A 17,108-nucleotide genomic window follows, 5' to 3' on the forward strand; every position below is an offset into this window, starting at 1 on the left:
GTGTAAAGCTGGAAATCCGGTTTCGAAATGCAGTCCGGTACAAATTTTCACTTGACGCTACTGTACTTATTTCGATGGCCGTTTGCGAATAACGTCGAAATTCCAGTTTCGTCTGTATATACATGAATGACGTCTGTTCTTTCGGACACGTCCGAAAAAAAAACAGACACCAGCACCTATGGTTGTTTGGCTCTCTCCATGCCTCATTAGGTTGGCAGCTTTAATTTAACTTCAAAACATCGAGAAAGATAAGGACTTCCGTCTGACTGGAGGTATAATTCTTCAACAATAATACAAGCTGGTGAGAAATGAGACTCTATACAAGACTGTAATTGGTTTGTCGGAAAGTTGCATTCACATGTCAATACAATCTGCCTGGCAGGTGGGTTTTCTTGACAGCAGAGACTGAGTGAAGTAATTTTTTCCCTACCTTTTCGCAACAAGTGTGTGTACGTTCAAGGCGTCAACATGGAAATAGAGAAAGAGCTTTTCGGCGGTTTATATTGGATCAATAAAGGAGAAGTATTTCAAGAAACGGAGCATACGAGTTCAACTGTTTCTGAAACGGCATTAAAAATTTCGTCATTATGATGTATTACACTAATTTGACGCCACAAAGAGACGGCATGAGTTCCAGAAACGTAATCATACATCGTTTATTGAATGTATTAGGCAAACAGCTAGCAGACTGTTATGAGAGATTGCATGCTGGCGTAAATATGTCACGAAATACTGACATATAACCAATAATAAAAGTGGAACATAAAAATATTGTTGCGTGTGAACCCGTGATTAATTGCTCACCGTAAAAATGCAAATTGAGTGGTCCAAAACTCCAGTAATAATTTCGTGAGCACGCAACTGCCGCTGGAGCGATAACACTGTTCCATGACTGTCATTAAAAGGCTGTAAATTATGTTCTTTCCTTTTCGGTTACGTTGGCGGCGGCTCCCGGCGGCTCCTCGAAAGTAACACTTATAACACATGTTCACATGTACCTGCCTTTTCTGTGACAGTTGATATAGTTAGTACATTAGAAGTGGCTTGTCCGAACATAGGAAGGATTTTAATTTAGTCAGAGGGATTACACGTTATGCAGGGTGCATGGTCTCAGCAGCCATTTCGAAAGTTGTAGGACGTAGATGATCACGAAAATTAGAACAATAAAAGTGGTGGAAATAGTATTTGTTTCTGTGTTTCTCCACGTAATACGGAATAATTTAAACCAGTTTTTGACAACTAAAATCACAACGACGACATCTTTGTTTCGTTCCATCGTTATTTCCCACGTACGAAGGGAAAAAAATACACTTTTTCCCTTTTACTTAAGTGTTTCGTATGATTATAAAGAATAAGGAACGATATTCAATAATTTAACGCTCTTGCTATAGCTCAAGAAAACAGATGCGGAGCCAACTAAGTGAAGTGTCATCCGCAATGTCTTATTCTCTCCGAGCAAGATGGAAGACTGGCCATGATGAACAAAAACTTGCTGTCGATAAAAGTAGTTCCCAGTCGTCACTTCCTCGTATGATATTTCTTGAATTCTTGGAAGGCCACAATTCCACCCTTTTGAACTCCCTCAGTTGTCTGTATGAAGCACGAGTGCTGTCCTGTGGCTGCTTGCTTCACACGTCTGCACCAGGCTGAGCCTTCTGGCTGTGAGCATTCCCATTAAAAGAACAGGCACAGATGGCGCTCTGGTAGGACGCGAGTGTGCGTATCCAGTTCATTTTGTACTGGTTGGCATGCACTATATATCCTGGTTTAGTCCATTTCTTATTTAATTCTAAGTGTGTATTTTTTTTAAGCGCCTGCACGTTCGTTATTTAATCGGTGTCTCTAAAACCTAGTTTTAAATTAACTCATAGTGTGCCTCCTATTTCCTGTCCGAGCGCTTGTGCGCTTGTTAAAATTCTTTGGGTTTTTAACTAATTTCAAAAATATATTCAATTTCCTTTTTACCTTGGGTTCTGTTTCGTGTTTGAGCTCAAGTACTTTAGCTAATTTCTTTGGGGCTTTTGCCATTAATTTTCCGTTTATATCCAGTTTGCCTTCTAAATCTGATTATAAATTAGTTTAAAGTTTATATCTCGCTTGCCGTTTTGACACATACGCGTTCATTAAAATTCTTTGTCGTTGATTAAATTCCTATCTTTTCGTTTCTCCCACCCCCACCTTCAATTTACGTGTAATGTATCACAGCTGCAGATTCCGCGTGGTGTCTCTTTTTTTGGACATAACCGGAAGAAGAGACATCACGCATTTATATAACTGATTCGCCTAGATGAGCAATGGCTTCACCTTCTTCAGTGCGGATGTACAAGTACGTCCGACCTCTTGCGGAAATCTCAGAGTAGCAAGCATGGAGGACAAAAATAGGGACAGTGTAATGACAGTGGCGCTAGATGGGAGTGTGGGTCGTCCGGGAGGCGTGCCGAGGTAGTCTGCGCAGTTGGACCGCTCAAAATTGGCATCACGTTCTCTTCAACGATGAATGTCGCATATACCTTCAACCAGACAATCGTCGGAGACGTGTTTGGAGGCAACCTGGCCAGGCTGGACGCACTGTCGAATCCAGGTCCGGCACACATATTCACTCGTCGCCACTGGTTCCGTGTAATGTCCCGATGCAAGTGACATCAGTAATTCCTCCTGTTTCCTTTTGTTTTCGTCCCCCCCCCCCTTCAATTTACATATAATGTATCACAGCTGTGGATTCCGTATGATGTCCGATCTTTCGGACATGTCCGAACAGACATCAAGCATTCATATGAATGTATGTTTAGAGAGATATAATGTCTTGAGTTCCTTGATCAGCTTGGTTTGTGAATCACCCCGATTAATTGGTGGCGCCGGGGCTTAAACTTGATGCTTTGGATCTTTGCTGATATTATTTATTTTACAGTGTCAATCTTATGTTTTATCAGTGAAGTCTGTGGTTGCAATAAATTGTATTTAAAAGTATTTTGTACCGCGAATAGTGTTAAATTGCCCAGGCCTTCCATCCCAAGGGCAACCAAATGGACGCACGCGTCTACGCATTTACAACAGTTAATAAACATTGCAACATGCGTATTATAAAGTATCAATTGAAAAATACGAATCTTCAACACATTTAAATTTAAAAATTATCAGACTAGTTACTTTACAGCTGTTGCAGAGTTCATAATAAATTTTAGAAAAACCCCAACGTCAGCTTCATTACATTTGTGCACTCTTGGGGGGGACTTGTTTTGTTGCTTGTCTGAGTGGCTCTGCAAGTTCCATACTGAGGCCAGCAGCGTTCATGATGCGACCAAGCAGCTCAGCTCACTTATTCGCATTTCGTTTGTACGCCTCGGACTTCATGGCGATCCTGGTGGCCACTTAATTGTAATGGCGAGAAATCACAAAGCGTGTTCCACACGTTTGAATTTCGTTCCATTACTGTTCCTCATAAATGTGTTCTGTCTCGGAAACCATTCGGAACAGAGCATATGTTCATATGAAGATTTTTGCTTCAAATGAGCGTTCCTGTCATATCCCTGAATATCGACCATTCTTCCTGGGATACCTTGCATACCGCAAGCCACTGTGCAGACAGAGTGACGGACACACCGTAATATTATTATGGATTTTCTTTCCTATTCCATTCCTTTAATGAAAGAGGAAAATGGCTTTAAATGCCGTAATCCATCTAATATAATTATTATAATCACTTCGAGATGTATACTATGAAATACATTAAATGGATTCGCATTCGGGAATACGAACAACCGTCAGATGTATAGAGGAATGACGACAGTGAAAATTTGTGCCGGACCGGGACTCGAACCCGTATTTCTCGCTTTACGCGAATAGTCATATTAATAGCTTTGGCTATCCGTGCACGACTCTAAGAGCAGACCCAGACTTCCATAAGCCGTCGTTTCTGCGTCACAACTTGTACTCGTACATACGTTATGTAATACCTGTACGGAAGGGGACATTTTGATTGATAATCGCTGCCTGGTAATGGTGAATAAATACGATATTTCACAGGTTGGTTGGTTTTTGGGGAAGGAGACCAGACAGCGTGGTCATCGGTCTCATCGGATTAGGGAAGGATTGGGAAGGAAGTCGGCCGTGCCCTTTCAGAGGAACCATCCCGGCATTTGCCTGGAGTGATTTAGGGAAATCACGGAAAACCTAAATCAGGATGGCCGGACGCGCGATTGAACCGTCGTCCTCCAGAATGCGAGTCCAGTGTCTAACCACTGCGCCACCCCGCTCGGTCGATATTTCAAAGCTTCTGTTGTTAAGAAGAACGATGCAATGTGCCTTCGGACATGGGTGCGTGTCCGAAGGAACTTTCCGTCGGTATTCTTACCAACACAGGAACTGCAATACCGTCTACATACTTTGTGTGAATTTTAATGGTCGCACAGTCTTTTTGGAAATCACGTTATCTAAATTTACCAAGTAGGATTTTTCAAAATTCTCGTCATCCATCTTACAATGATTCGCACTTAAATCCCCAGAGCATTTCTCTTATAGTGCCGTACGAGATAAACCGACCTGTTGCGTACGTAACAGCAAATTTTCTCATTCGTTCGGAGTCTGTGGTAACAGTTACTTGATAACAACTGCAAAGCCTGGAACCATATTATACGAGTAGATTTCCTCGCACTAGCGTCTTGTACATTTTTTTTTTTACTTTTAGCGTTGTGTTTATTTTTCCCAGAACCTTTTTTAATAAATCTTTGCTGCTATTCGGCTTCCCCAAAGCTGGTTGTACCTGATCGTCCTTTTCCGTACCGTCAGAAATGCGATTGTTATCAGACACAGAAAAGGTCTCAGTTGTAAGCGAGGGAAATGTACAGGTACAAGGAGAATGGTACGAGGGGCGTTAAGCATGTAATTTAACATTTTTTTTTGTCGGCCAGTTTCGCGAAATTTTGTTGTGGAACATCGGGGAATATTCCCGCTTCTGGCCCTATAGTTTCATGAATTTCCAATCGGTAACGGCGATGTGCGTTTCTTGCAAAACGACGTCTGTAACGGAGGTGCGTTCGAAGCAGGGAGCTGACATCGTGTTTCTTTTGGCGAAAAAGTACAGCATCACAAATATTCATAGGAGCTTGTGGGGGTCTACGGAGACCAAAACAACACAAAATTAAAAGCACGGTGAGCCGTTGGGGGAGGCGTGTGTCATCACCGCGAAAAGTCCCACAAACCTGTCCGATCTTCCGCGTGCCGGCTGGCCGCACACAGATGTGCGTCCTGCAAGGTTGGAACGTGCGGACACTTTCATGCGAGGTGATCGACGGTTCACAGTCAAACACCTAGCTGTACAACTGGACGTGTCTGTCCACAGTGCTGACCCTCTCGTCCAACTGTTGGTGCACTCGATAGCGTGTGCCTGCTGGGTAACTCGCAGCCTGAGGAACACCGTCCGGAGCAACGAAGGACCACCTGTGCGGAGACATTTGAGCGTTACGAGTTTGATCGTCACCATTTTTGTCGAACATTGTCACAGGTGAAGAAACATGGGTTCACCACTTTGAACGGGAAACAAAACGGCAATCCCTGAAGTGGCGCCACGCCACCTCCCGCACGAAGAAAGAGTTCGAAGCTGCACCCTCAGCCGGCAAAGTTATGATAATGGTCTTCTGAGTCTCTGAAGGAGTTATTCTGTTTGATTTACTCTCTTATAGTGCGACGATCAACTCTGACTCTAGGCGCTACAGTCTGGAACCGTGTGACCGCTACGGTCGCAGGTTCAAATCCTGCCTCGGGCATGGATGTGTGTGATGTCTTTAGGTTAGTTAAGTTTAAGTAGTTCTAAGTTCTAGAGGACTGATGACCACAGCAGTTAAGTCCCATAGTGCTCAGAACCATTTGAACCATTTGAACCAACTCTGACGTTGTACCTGATCGTCTTTTTCCGTACCGTTAGACCGTTAGCCTGGTGCAAGTCTTTCGATTTCACGCCACTTCGACGACTTGCACGTCGATGGGGATGAAATGATGATGATTAGGACAACACAACACCCAGTTCCTGAGCGGAGAAAATCTCCGGCGCAGCCGGGAATCGAACGCGGGCTCTTAGGATTGACATTCTGTCACGCTGACCACTCAGCTGCAGGGGGCGGACTATTGTGATATCCTTCGGGTATATAAAGAAACGACGGAAGCGTGTTCATCGCCTTCTCTATGAAAATACAAGGCATCACAAAGGTGTGTGCTCTCGATAGGAGCTCACAGAACTTCAGTGAACTGTTCATCCTCATCCACCTTACATCACGGTTATCGCACGTTCCTACTTCCACCTGTTTGGTCCAATTAAGGACGCAACCCGCGGAAAGAGGAATGTGGATGTTGAAGAGGTTACTGATGCAGGAAGATGGCTCCGATGATGTCCTATAGAGTGGTATTATGCGGGTCTTCGAGGTGAACGAAGATTATGCTGAAAAATAGGATTTTTTAGCCAAAAGAGTGGGGAATAGTATGGTATATGGGGCCCGCCCAGTTGGCCGTGCGGTCTAACGTGCGGCTTTCCGGGCGGAAAGGAATGCCGGTCCCTGGCACGAATCCGCCCGGCGGATTTGTGTAGAGGTCCGGTGTGCCGGCCAGTCTGTGGATGGTTTTTAGGCGGTTTTCCATCTGCCTCGGCGAATGCGGGCTGGTTCCCCTTATTCCGCCTCTGTTACACTATGTCGACGATTGCTGCGCAAACAATTTCTCTACGTACGCGTACACCACCATTACTCTACCACGCAAACATAGGGGTTATGTGAGACGTTCCCTGGGGGGTCCACCGGGGGCCGAACCGCACAATAACCCTGGGTTCGGTGTGGGGCGGCGGAGGGGTGAAGTGGACTGCGGTAGTCGTCGTGGGGTTGCCGACCACTACGGCTACGGCGGGGAAGGAGCCTCTCCGTCGTTGCTAGGTCCCCGATTAATATAACATAACATGGTATATGGGAATCCTGAACAAAGGAATCCGCTTTGAGAAAAAAAGTGTTGCATTTTACTGACACAGGCTAAAGCCGCTAGGAAAGAGACTAGGAGACAGCCTACTACAGAGGAAGAGAAGAGCAACTGACCTCGACGCAGGTCTTGTGGTCGTCCTCGAGCAGGCGGTACCCCGGCGGACAGTAGCACTGCACCCCGAGGTCGGTGTCGGCGCAGAGGTGCGAGCAGCCGCCGTTATGGTGCAGGCAGCCGGTGGGGAGGCACGCGTGACCGTCGTGCGTCAGCTGCAGGCCCGCGGGGCAGCGGCACGCGTAGCCGCCCGGCCGGTTCACGCACTCGTGGGAGCAGCGCTGCCTGCCCACGCCGCCCGGCGCGCACTCGTCCACGTCCGCGCACTGCCGCGCCTCGCCGTCCCACCGGTAGCCGTCGCTGCACTCGCAGTGCACCAGCTGGCTCTGCGCCATCCAGATGAAAGGGACATGTATATTATCGGCCCTGTTGGTAAGTTTGTTCCCCTAAGAATTTTCGGTTCCAAAGTTGGTAACAAATGTTTACCTGCTCGTGCCTGCTGACATGAACCCATTGTTTTGTTGTGTGGGGAACGTGTAACTTGTGTGTAAGAAGGAATTTAATTTTTTATGCTGAGGGGCTATAGACGAATGTTGAAAATTTGGTGGACTGATAAGGTAAGGAATGAGGAGGTTCTACGCAGAATCGGAGAGGAAAGGAATATGTGGAAAACACTGATAAGGAGAAGGGACAGGATGATAGGACATCTGCTAAGACATGAAGGAATGACTTTCATGGTACTAGAGGGAGCTGTAGAGGGCAAAAACTGTAGAGGAAGACAGAGATTGGAATACGTCAAGCAAATAATTGAGGACGTAGGTTGCAAGTGCTACTCTGAGATGAAGAGGTTAGCACAGGAAAGGAATTCGTGGCGGGCCGCATCAACCAGTCAGTAGACTGATGACAAAAAAAAAAAAGAAAAAATGCTGAGGTCAGTTAGTGTAGCCGTCAAATTAACAGCCTACGGTTCCCAGACTGTTGAATAATAGTCTTCAAATATTGGACTATACAGGGTGAAAAGTATTTAAACCGACAAGCTCTGGGAGGTTGTAGGGGACATCAAAGCAAATATTTTTCCCTAATATCATTTTTTTCTATGAGGATTATGTAAACCGGTGGAGGCCCTATTACGCTCATCAGTTGTTAAGAGGCCGCATTACGATCTTCAATTGTTAGAGGGCGTATTAAGCTCTTCAGTTGTAGGCAACCGCTGTCCACCAGTGTAGTAGTGCATTGTCTCTGTTTACTAATGGAGCGATACACCTGGAGAGAGTACACCGATATGGTTGGTGCGTACCACAATGGAAGAGCCGCACAGTGGCATTACCAAGAAGAATATCCCAATCGCCGTATCCGGCATCATACGAACTTTGCTGCTGTGTACCAACGTCTGCGTGAGACCGGGTCGTTTAGCAGATTACCTGGACAGGGACGCCGTCGCATGGTAAGAACGCTGAAATTTGAGGAAGCTGTCTTGCAGCATGTGGAGCGGGATCCTTCAATCAGCACTCGTGCAATTGCACGTAACATAGGGACGAATCAGACGAATTTAAGAACACTCCTTCGAGAGCAATTGTTATCTCCATTACACTTACAGCGAGTCCACAACCTGGAACCAGTTGATTATCCATCCAGAGCACAGTTTTCGCAGTGGTACCTGGAACAGTGTGAAATGCATCCTACAATTCCATCCTGTGTTGTTTACCGATGAAGCAACGTTGCGCGTAATGGAGTCTTCAACATGCACAATTCGCATGTTTGGAGTGAGGATAACCCACATGCCAGTTACTAGCGTTCATCAAGTGCGGTTCTTCGTTAATGTGTGGGTCGATGTTGTTGGGGACTGTTTAATTGGGCCGTGTCTGCTACCTAGGCCATTAAATGGCAGGCACTATTTCAATTTTCTCGCCACAGCATTGCCAGAATTGTTGGAGGACGTCCCGCTCCCGACAAGACAACGCATGTGGTTCCAACATGACGGGGCGCCGGCACATTTCAGTCGTCATGTGCGTCGATTCCTGGACCCACGGGTCCCAGAAACGTGGATTGGCAGGGGTGGTCCTGTACTATAGCCTGCTCGATCCCCAGATATGTCCCCTTTGGACTTTTTTGTGTGGGGAGAGAGGTGCAACCTTGTTTACGCAACTCCTGTTGCATCAGAAGAGGATCTGGTTACCCGGATAGTAGCAGCACCAGGAACAGTTCAGGATACTCCTGGGGTTTTTGGCCGTGTCAGACAGAACATGATCCGACGGTGTAACCTTTGTTTACGTGTCAATGGAGGAATTTTTGAAAATCTACTGTAACTGAAATTGAGTTGTGTTAATGTGTTGTCTCTTGGTCATAAAAAAATGGAAAAGTGTTTGTTGGTTTAATTAATTCGCGGCCAGAGACATCTTCCTCTACCGGTTTAAATACTCCTCATAGGAAAAAATGATATTAGTGAAAAATATTTGTTTTCATGTCCCCTCAACCTCCCAGAGTTTGTCGGTTTAAATACTTTTCACCCTGTATTTCAGTCGTGTGTAGTCGCTGTAGCCAATAGTACCGCCTATGTTGCTGTAGCGGTGATTATAATAAATCTGCGGATTTTCGTAATTTCGTACCAGTCCATCTTCTGTTTTCTTCCCAGACACGAAATTTCGAACTTTTATTGATTTTATTTGCTACTTTTAAATATTACTTAATTGTTTCGTATGGGAAAACGCAAGGGAAGAAAACTGAATTCGAAATTCTTAGACTGCTATTGCGAAACATGCTCTTCGTCTACGCAAACATACAAATTCATATGTGACACAGAAGAAAAGAACTTGAAAACACTGTTCATTCTTGGTCTTCAAGTGATTTGTAATGATGAAAGTGCCTTGCTATGGTGCTGGCGCTTCAGTCTGGAACCGCGCTGCTGCTACCGTCGCAGGTTCGAATCCTGCCTCGGGCATCGATGTCTGTGATGTCCTTAGGTTAGTTAGGTTTAAGTAGTTCTAAGTCTAGGGGACTGATGACCTCAGATGTTAAGTCCCATAGTGCTTGGAGCCATCTGAACTTTTTTTGGCTTGCTATGTTAGAATGGGAAAATGCATTTAAATTAATTGTACCTTTGAGGATTTTTGTGGTGGGCGGAATAACGAATACATTTATTGTATTTCTGTTTTTGCCATGTCAACGTTTATGACAAATACTTGCTCTAGTATGTTATAACAATGTAACTGTAACGTGCGTACAAGTGGAGTATAAATTCAGCTGTATACCCTGTGATCAAAAAGTCAGTATAAATTTGAAAACAGAATAAATCACGGAATAATGTAGACAGAGAGGTACAAATTGACACACATGCTTGGAATGACGTGGGGCTGTATTAGAACCAAAGAAATACAAAAGTTCAAAAAATGTCCGACACATGACGCTTCATCTGATCAGAATAGCAATAATTAGCATAACAAAGTAAGACAAAGCAAAGATGATGTTTTTTACAGGAAATGCTCAATATGTCCACCATCTTTCCTCAACAATAGCTGTAGTCAAGGAATAATGTTGTGAACAGCACTGTAAAGCATGTCCGGAGTTATGGTGAGACATCGGCGTCGGATGTTGTCTTTCAGCATCCCTAGAGATGTCGGTCGATCACGATACACTTGCGACTGCAGGTAACCCCAAAGCCAATAATCGCACCGACTGAGGTCTGGGGACCTAGGAGGACAAGCATGACGAAAGTGCCGGCTGAGCACACGATCATCACCAAACGACGCGCGCAAGAGATCATTCACGCGTCTAGCAATACTTTTTTTTTCTTGTTCTAATAAAACCCCATGTCATTCCAAGCATGTGTGTCATTTTTTACCTCTCTATCTACAATATTCCGTGGTTTATTAAGTTTTCAAATTTATACTGACTTTTTGATCACCGGGTATATAACAATTTGTAGCCTTTTCCATAACCGCTCAGGACTTATACAGTCCTAACATATTAAAGTTAAATTTGGGGCTCCTATCTTGCTGTAGGCTGGAAAGAACCACTGGGACTAAGCAACTCTCCGCAATACCCATTCTCCCTAGAGTATTAGCCCGTTAACTTAAACAATAGAGCTTGTGTGGTGTTTGGAGGCTCTTAGCGATCGGGGACAGTACTCTTCTGATTACGTGACAGAAGAAGAAATTGGTGTCGATGTGTACCACATAGAGGATCCCAATCAGAGTCAGACATTGAGCTGTAAAACTAACGTAGCCTACTGTAGACTATCATAAGTAAACTACAGTGGTTTTCATATTAGCTTTGGTCAGTTAAGATTTTAACTGCTGTCCGGGACGTCTACAGTCACATCACCGCTGGTCATCAGGGCTCAGGTCGAAGCGGATTTCATCACTGAAGACAATTCCATCCAGTGAGATTCCAGGCTGATGACATGGGTGGAGACGCCCCAGACAGAGGTGGGATACTAACTTGAATGTCGCCATATGGCCCGACAGCTAGGAGCGATGGTCTGGAGTGCCATTTCTTTTCGTAGCAATACGTCTATGGTTGTCAAATACGCTCCCTTACAGCACAGTTGGTGCCCTTTATGGCAAGCCATCTTGATTTTCAATTTCAACAAGATAATGCCAGCCCGCACACGACGAGAGTTTTTATTGCTTATCTTCATACCTACCAAACCCTTTCTTGGCCACCAAACGTCGCCGGATCTATCCCAAGTTGAGAACGTTTGGAGCATTAAGGGCAGGGGCCTACAACCAGCTCGGGATTTAGACGATCTAACACTCCATTTGGACAGAATTTTGCAGGATATCCCTCAGGATGACATCCAACAGCTATATTATTCAATACCAAGCCCAATAACTGCTTGCATATAGGCCTGAGTTGGACCAACGCATTATTGACTTGCTCATTTTGTGAAGCTCTTTCTCTTGAAGAGTTCATCCATTATTTTCGAAAATGTAATCATGTTCATCACATTTGCGATTTCCGTTAGAGTCGGGTAAGTCCTTCGTGTTCTGTAGTGTTTCTATTTCCGTATAATAGTCAGGCAGTCAGAGGTTTCAATTAAACCGGCTAAAGATTGCAGTTTAGCAAGGTAACGTTGTATGTTAACACTCTCTATCAGTACTTACCTCTGAATCGCCGCACTGCCTCCAGCATCGTTCGTAGCCCTCGTCCAGTTCGTCGCCCGGCACAGCACATTCTTTCTCGTCGATGCACGTACTTTGATCGCTGTCCAAAACCATCCCTTCAGGACAAGCACACTTGTAGCTCCCGTCGAGACTTACGCATAAGTGCGAACACAAAGTCTTGTTTTCGTTGGTTCGACAAATATCAGAATCAATACACGTCCTTGAGTCATGTTTATTAAGGATGTATCCCTCAGGGCAGCTACAAAAGAAGCTGTTTGCCAGATTGGTACAGTTATGAGAACAACCAGCATATGAATGACCCTCGTCATTCAAAGCACATTCGTCGAAATTATCGCAAGATTTTTGATCGTTCATCAGAAAGAATCCGGGAGCACAGTCACACTTGAAACTCCCAGGCAGATTCCTGCAGTCATGTGCACACCCTGAAATATTACGATGGCATTCATCGACGTCTACGCAGGTCTCTTCATCGTCATCCAATTCGAAGCCGTCTGGACACGTACAGCGATATTTCCCAGGTTCATTGACGCAGCCGTGTGAACAGTCTACGAACGACGTCCCATTCTCGTCCTTCGCGATACACTCGTCTATGTCTTCGCAAGTTCTACGATCGCTATTAAGGGTGTACCCTTCCGGACACACGCATAAGTAGCTTCCCTGCAAGTTTTCGCACTCATGGGAACAGGGGTTATTTCCGTTGTTGCATTCGTCTATGTCTTCGCATGTGCGTCGATTGCGAGACAGGGTAAATCCGGCGGGACAATCGCACTTATAGGAGCCAGGCACATTCTTACACTCGTGACTGCAACCATCGTCTGCTCCTATTTTCTTATACGCTGCGCATTCGTCTATATCTTCGCAGGTTCCCGTGTCGCGTTGTAGGTGGTACCCGTAAGGACACGAACACATGTAACTCCCAGGTATGTTAACACACGAACTTAAGCAGTTAACTTCGCTGCTCTCTTCATTACATGTACACACTGCAAAATCATAATCGCATTCGTCGATGTCTATGCAAGTTTCTTCGTCGTCATCCAGTTCGAAACCTTCAGGACATGTACAACGATACGTCCCCGGTTCGTTGACGCAGCCGTGTGAACAATCTACGAACGACGTCCCATTCTCGTCTTTCGCAATACATTCATCTATATCCTCGCATGTTATAAGGTCGCTTTTAAGATTGTACCCTTCTGGACACAAGCATAAGAAACTTCCAGGCAAGTTTTTGCACTCGTGGGAGCAGGGATTATTTATGAAGTTGTTGCATTCATCAATGTCTTCGCAGGTGCGTAGATTGCGAGTCAGCGTAAATCCGGCTGGACATTCGCACTTATAGGAGCCGGGCACATTCTTACAGTCGTGGCTGCAACCATCGTCTGCTCCTATTTTCTTGTACGCTGCGCATTCGTCTATATCTTCGCAGACTCCCGTGTCACGTTGAAGGTGGTACCCCATTGGGCACGAACACTTGTAACTCCCAGGCAAATTAATACACGAGTGTAAGCAAACAATTTCCCCGCTCTCTTCATTACATTCGTCAATATCCTCGCATGTTTTGTTGTCGTCGCCCACGTAGTACCCTGCTGGACACTTGCACTGGTAGCTCCCAGCAGTGTTGGCACAAATATGAGAGCAACCGTGAGCATTGCCTTCTGCGCACTCGTCTACGTCTTCGCAAGTCCGTTTGTCATCAGCAAGTGCGAATCCTTTAAAGCACGTGCACCTGAAGCTGCCGTGCTCGTTAACGCAGCCGTGTTCGCAGACAACTCCTGCCCCACTGCCCTCGAGATCCATGCATTCGTCTATGTCCTTGCAAGACAGTAAGTCGCCGCCGAGTATCAGGCCCGGAGGACAAGTGCAGTGGAAGCTGCCAGGATCGTTAACACACTCGTGGGAGCATCCAGAGGCATTTTCATTGCGTTCGAACTCTGAGCACTCGTCTATGTCCTTACAGTTCAACAAATCGCTGTCCAGTACGAAACCAGCCGGACAAGTGCATCGGAAACTGCCTTCCGTGTTGACACAGCCGTGAGAACAACCTAGCTCCGTTTCGTTGCTGTCACATTCGTCGTCATCTACGCACGTTCTGTGGTCCTTTGACAAGATGTATCCTTCTGGACAAATACACACGAAACCTCCAGGAATGTTGGTGCAGTTGTGGGAACAAACGTCTTTCGCTTCGCCCGCACACTCATCTACGTCATCACACCTGCTTTCACCGTCTGAAAGAACGTATCCAGGTGGACACTTGCAGATAATACCCCCATCGTCCCCCACACACTCTTGCGTACACAGTCTACCAGAGCCATCGTCCATCTTACTGAAACAGTTTTCCTCCAGTTCACATGTTCTACGATCCCTTTTGAGCAGATGTCCATCGGGACATCCACATCTGTAGCTGCCTTCTTCGTTGATACACTCGTGGGAACAGTTGTGCTCGCCGAGGCACTCGTCGAGGTCATTACACGTTCTGGAGTCTTCTCCGAGCGCGAACCCTGCAGGGCAATGGCAGCTGAAAGAGCCTTCCGTGTTGACGCAGCGGTGGGAGCAGCGCGTCTCGCCGGGGAAGACATCCTCGTCAGCGGAGCACTCGTCGACGTCCCTGCAGGAGCGCTGGTCGTCGGCCAGCCGGAAGCCGTCGGCGCAGTCGCAGCTGAAGCTGCCGATGGTGTTGAGGCAGTCCTGCGCGCAGCGCGCCTCCCCGGACTCGCACTCGTCGACGTCACGGCAGGTGCGCTCGTCCGACCCGAGCACGAAGCCGGCCGGGCACGAGCACGAGAAGCTGCCCTCGCTGTTGCTGCACTCGTGCGAGCACGACCCGCCGTCTACCTGTAACAACGGCAGTATATTAGCGCTCGATAAGCGTAACGCTCTTACAACAGTTACGAATAAGCATCTTCACTAAACGTGTTAATCAGTCTGTGAGGTCTTTGCAACATTTTCGGGAGGGAACAGTTTGAGTAAACTATTCTGAGGCGGTCAAAAAATTATCACCCTAGCTGTAAGTACCATCAGGGATCCTTAGAAATCACCTAAGGACTTGGAGTGGGGAAATTGCATGGGGACAGTAGAAAAGTGTTCAGCAAGTAGGTAAGTGTCTTACGGAGACGCACTCGTGCTTCCTATAGCCATCTGAGCAAGTTTGAAAGGGTTCAATTCGTGGCCTTCCGAGTGGCGGGATGGTCCTTTCGGTTATTTGCCACAGAATTTGGACGTGCTGCGTGATCTGTGCAGCGATGCTGGTATCAGTGCTCACGCAAACATTCTCACACCTGTAGACGAGGTTCTCGACATCCACAATGCCAAAGTTGAAGAATAATAAAGTAGGTCATAGGCTTCGTGAGTTCGAAACATCATCCATGAGTCTTCTTCTACTTCTACTTCTTCTTTCTCATTTCGCTTACGCCGTAGTCCCCCAGCGATCGCAGGGTCGGCATGGTTACAACGGCTTTGGCTATGTTAGGTTTTAGGGATGGCCGAATGCCCTTCCTGCCGCCACCCCGTACCTCCCAGGGACGGAATCAGTGAACCCCAAGTGTCTGTGTCTAGTGTAAATCGTGAAAGAGTGCGGACGTGGGTCAAATGACAGCGACGCGTGTAACTGAAGCGGAACGTGGGGACCAGCCCGGTATTCACCTAGTGGGATGTGGAGAACCGCCTAGAAACCACATCCACGCTGGCCGGCACAACGGCCCTCGTCGTTAATCCGCCAGGCGGATTCCATCCGGGGCTCGCGCACCTACCCGAGTCCAGAAAGCAGCGCGTTAGCGCTCTCGGCTACCCTGGCGGGTGAACATCATCCTCGAGTAAAGGATTAATTCATTCAATGCTTCCACAAATTTTATTTATTGCCTATACTAATTTCGACTTATCCGTCACTATCAACAGCGCACAACGTTTCTTAGCTCACTGCCGTGTCAGAGTATGATAGGAGTGAAAAAATCCTCAATGCTCCTGCTACACACCCAGTCCTAATAACTTTCAAATATTGGAAATTTGTCATTCTTTTACGTACTGACGAAAGCTGCACAGTTTATTGCCACACTATAAGCCAGAGTAGGAGGACGACATGCCCATCAAGAGCGGCACTTCCGAAGACAAAATATCTTTTGAAATACATTTTCTCTATTTTATATGTAGGTCTACAGTGTTCCTTATTATACACTACCGGAAAAAAAAATTAGGACACCCGTACAGAAGACTTTGATTTTGATCCGATTTCGGCATCTGGAGGATGGTAGAGATACTGATAATGGTTTCAGTGTCGTCCGCAAACAAATAGCATAGTGGCTTACCTACCAGAAGGCCATCTCTGTATACCTTTTAATAGAATACGTTCACAGCCAGAAGGCTCAGCGTGGTGCAGACGTGTCAAGCAAGTAGGTAACTGTGCTGCGGAGACGCACTCGTGCTTCCTACAGCAATCTGAGCAAGTTTGAAAGGGTTCAATTCGTGGCCTTCCGAGTGGCGGGATGGTCCTTTGGAGATTTGCCACACAAGTTGGACGTAATACGTCAGTTGTGCAACGGTGCTGGTATCAGTGCTCACATGAACATTCTCACACCTGTAGACGAGGTTGTCGACGTCCACACAGCATAGGTGCCCGCCAGGTTCATCGTCTTGTAAGAGGAGCAGTGGCAGGTCGTACAGCCACCACATCAAAGGTACAAGAGCTTGTGAGCCCAGGCGTGTGAAAGCGAACTGTAGTGAACCAGTTATTAGCAGTGGGACTATAGACACGCACACCTCTAGGCCGTCTTCCACTCACGCCGCAGCATCGGCATGCACCGCTCGACTGGTGCCACCAGAGGATCCCTTGGAAGTTGGAATGGCGAGCCGTGGTCTTCAGCGATGACAGCAAGTTCTGCCTGTACGCAAGTGATGGTCGTTTGTGCGTGCGACGTTGACCTGATGAGGGCTGTCTCACAGAATGCATCGATCCAATATCCACTGGTTCCATTCATGGTCTGGGGTGAG

General features: G+C 46.5%; 1 protein-coding gene across 1 annotated transcript in view; it reads right to left on the reverse strand.

The window, feature by feature from the left end:
• LOC126106674 (fibrillin-2-like) overlaps positions 1–17,108 on the reverse strand; it is a 174,949-nt gene that overhangs the window by 91,576 nt on the left and 66,265 nt on the right. The window contains exons 6-7 of the mRNA XM_049913079.1: positions 12,111–14,960; positions 7,071–7,394 (exon numbers count right to left, since the gene is read on the reverse strand). Coding sequence (XP_049769036.1) covers positions 7,071–7,394; positions 12,111–14,960 — 3,174 coding nt within the window. The remainder of the gene's footprint in view (positions 1–7,070; positions 7,395–12,110; positions 14,961–17,108) is intronic.

Source organism: Schistocerca cancellata, chromosome 1 (genome assembly GCF_023864275.1).
Source record: "Schistocerca cancellata isolate TAMUIC-IGC-003103 chromosome 1, iqSchCanc2.1, whole genome shotgun sequence".
Classification (NCBI taxonomy): Eukaryota; Metazoa; Arthropoda; class Insecta; order Orthoptera; family Acrididae; genus Schistocerca; species Schistocerca cancellata.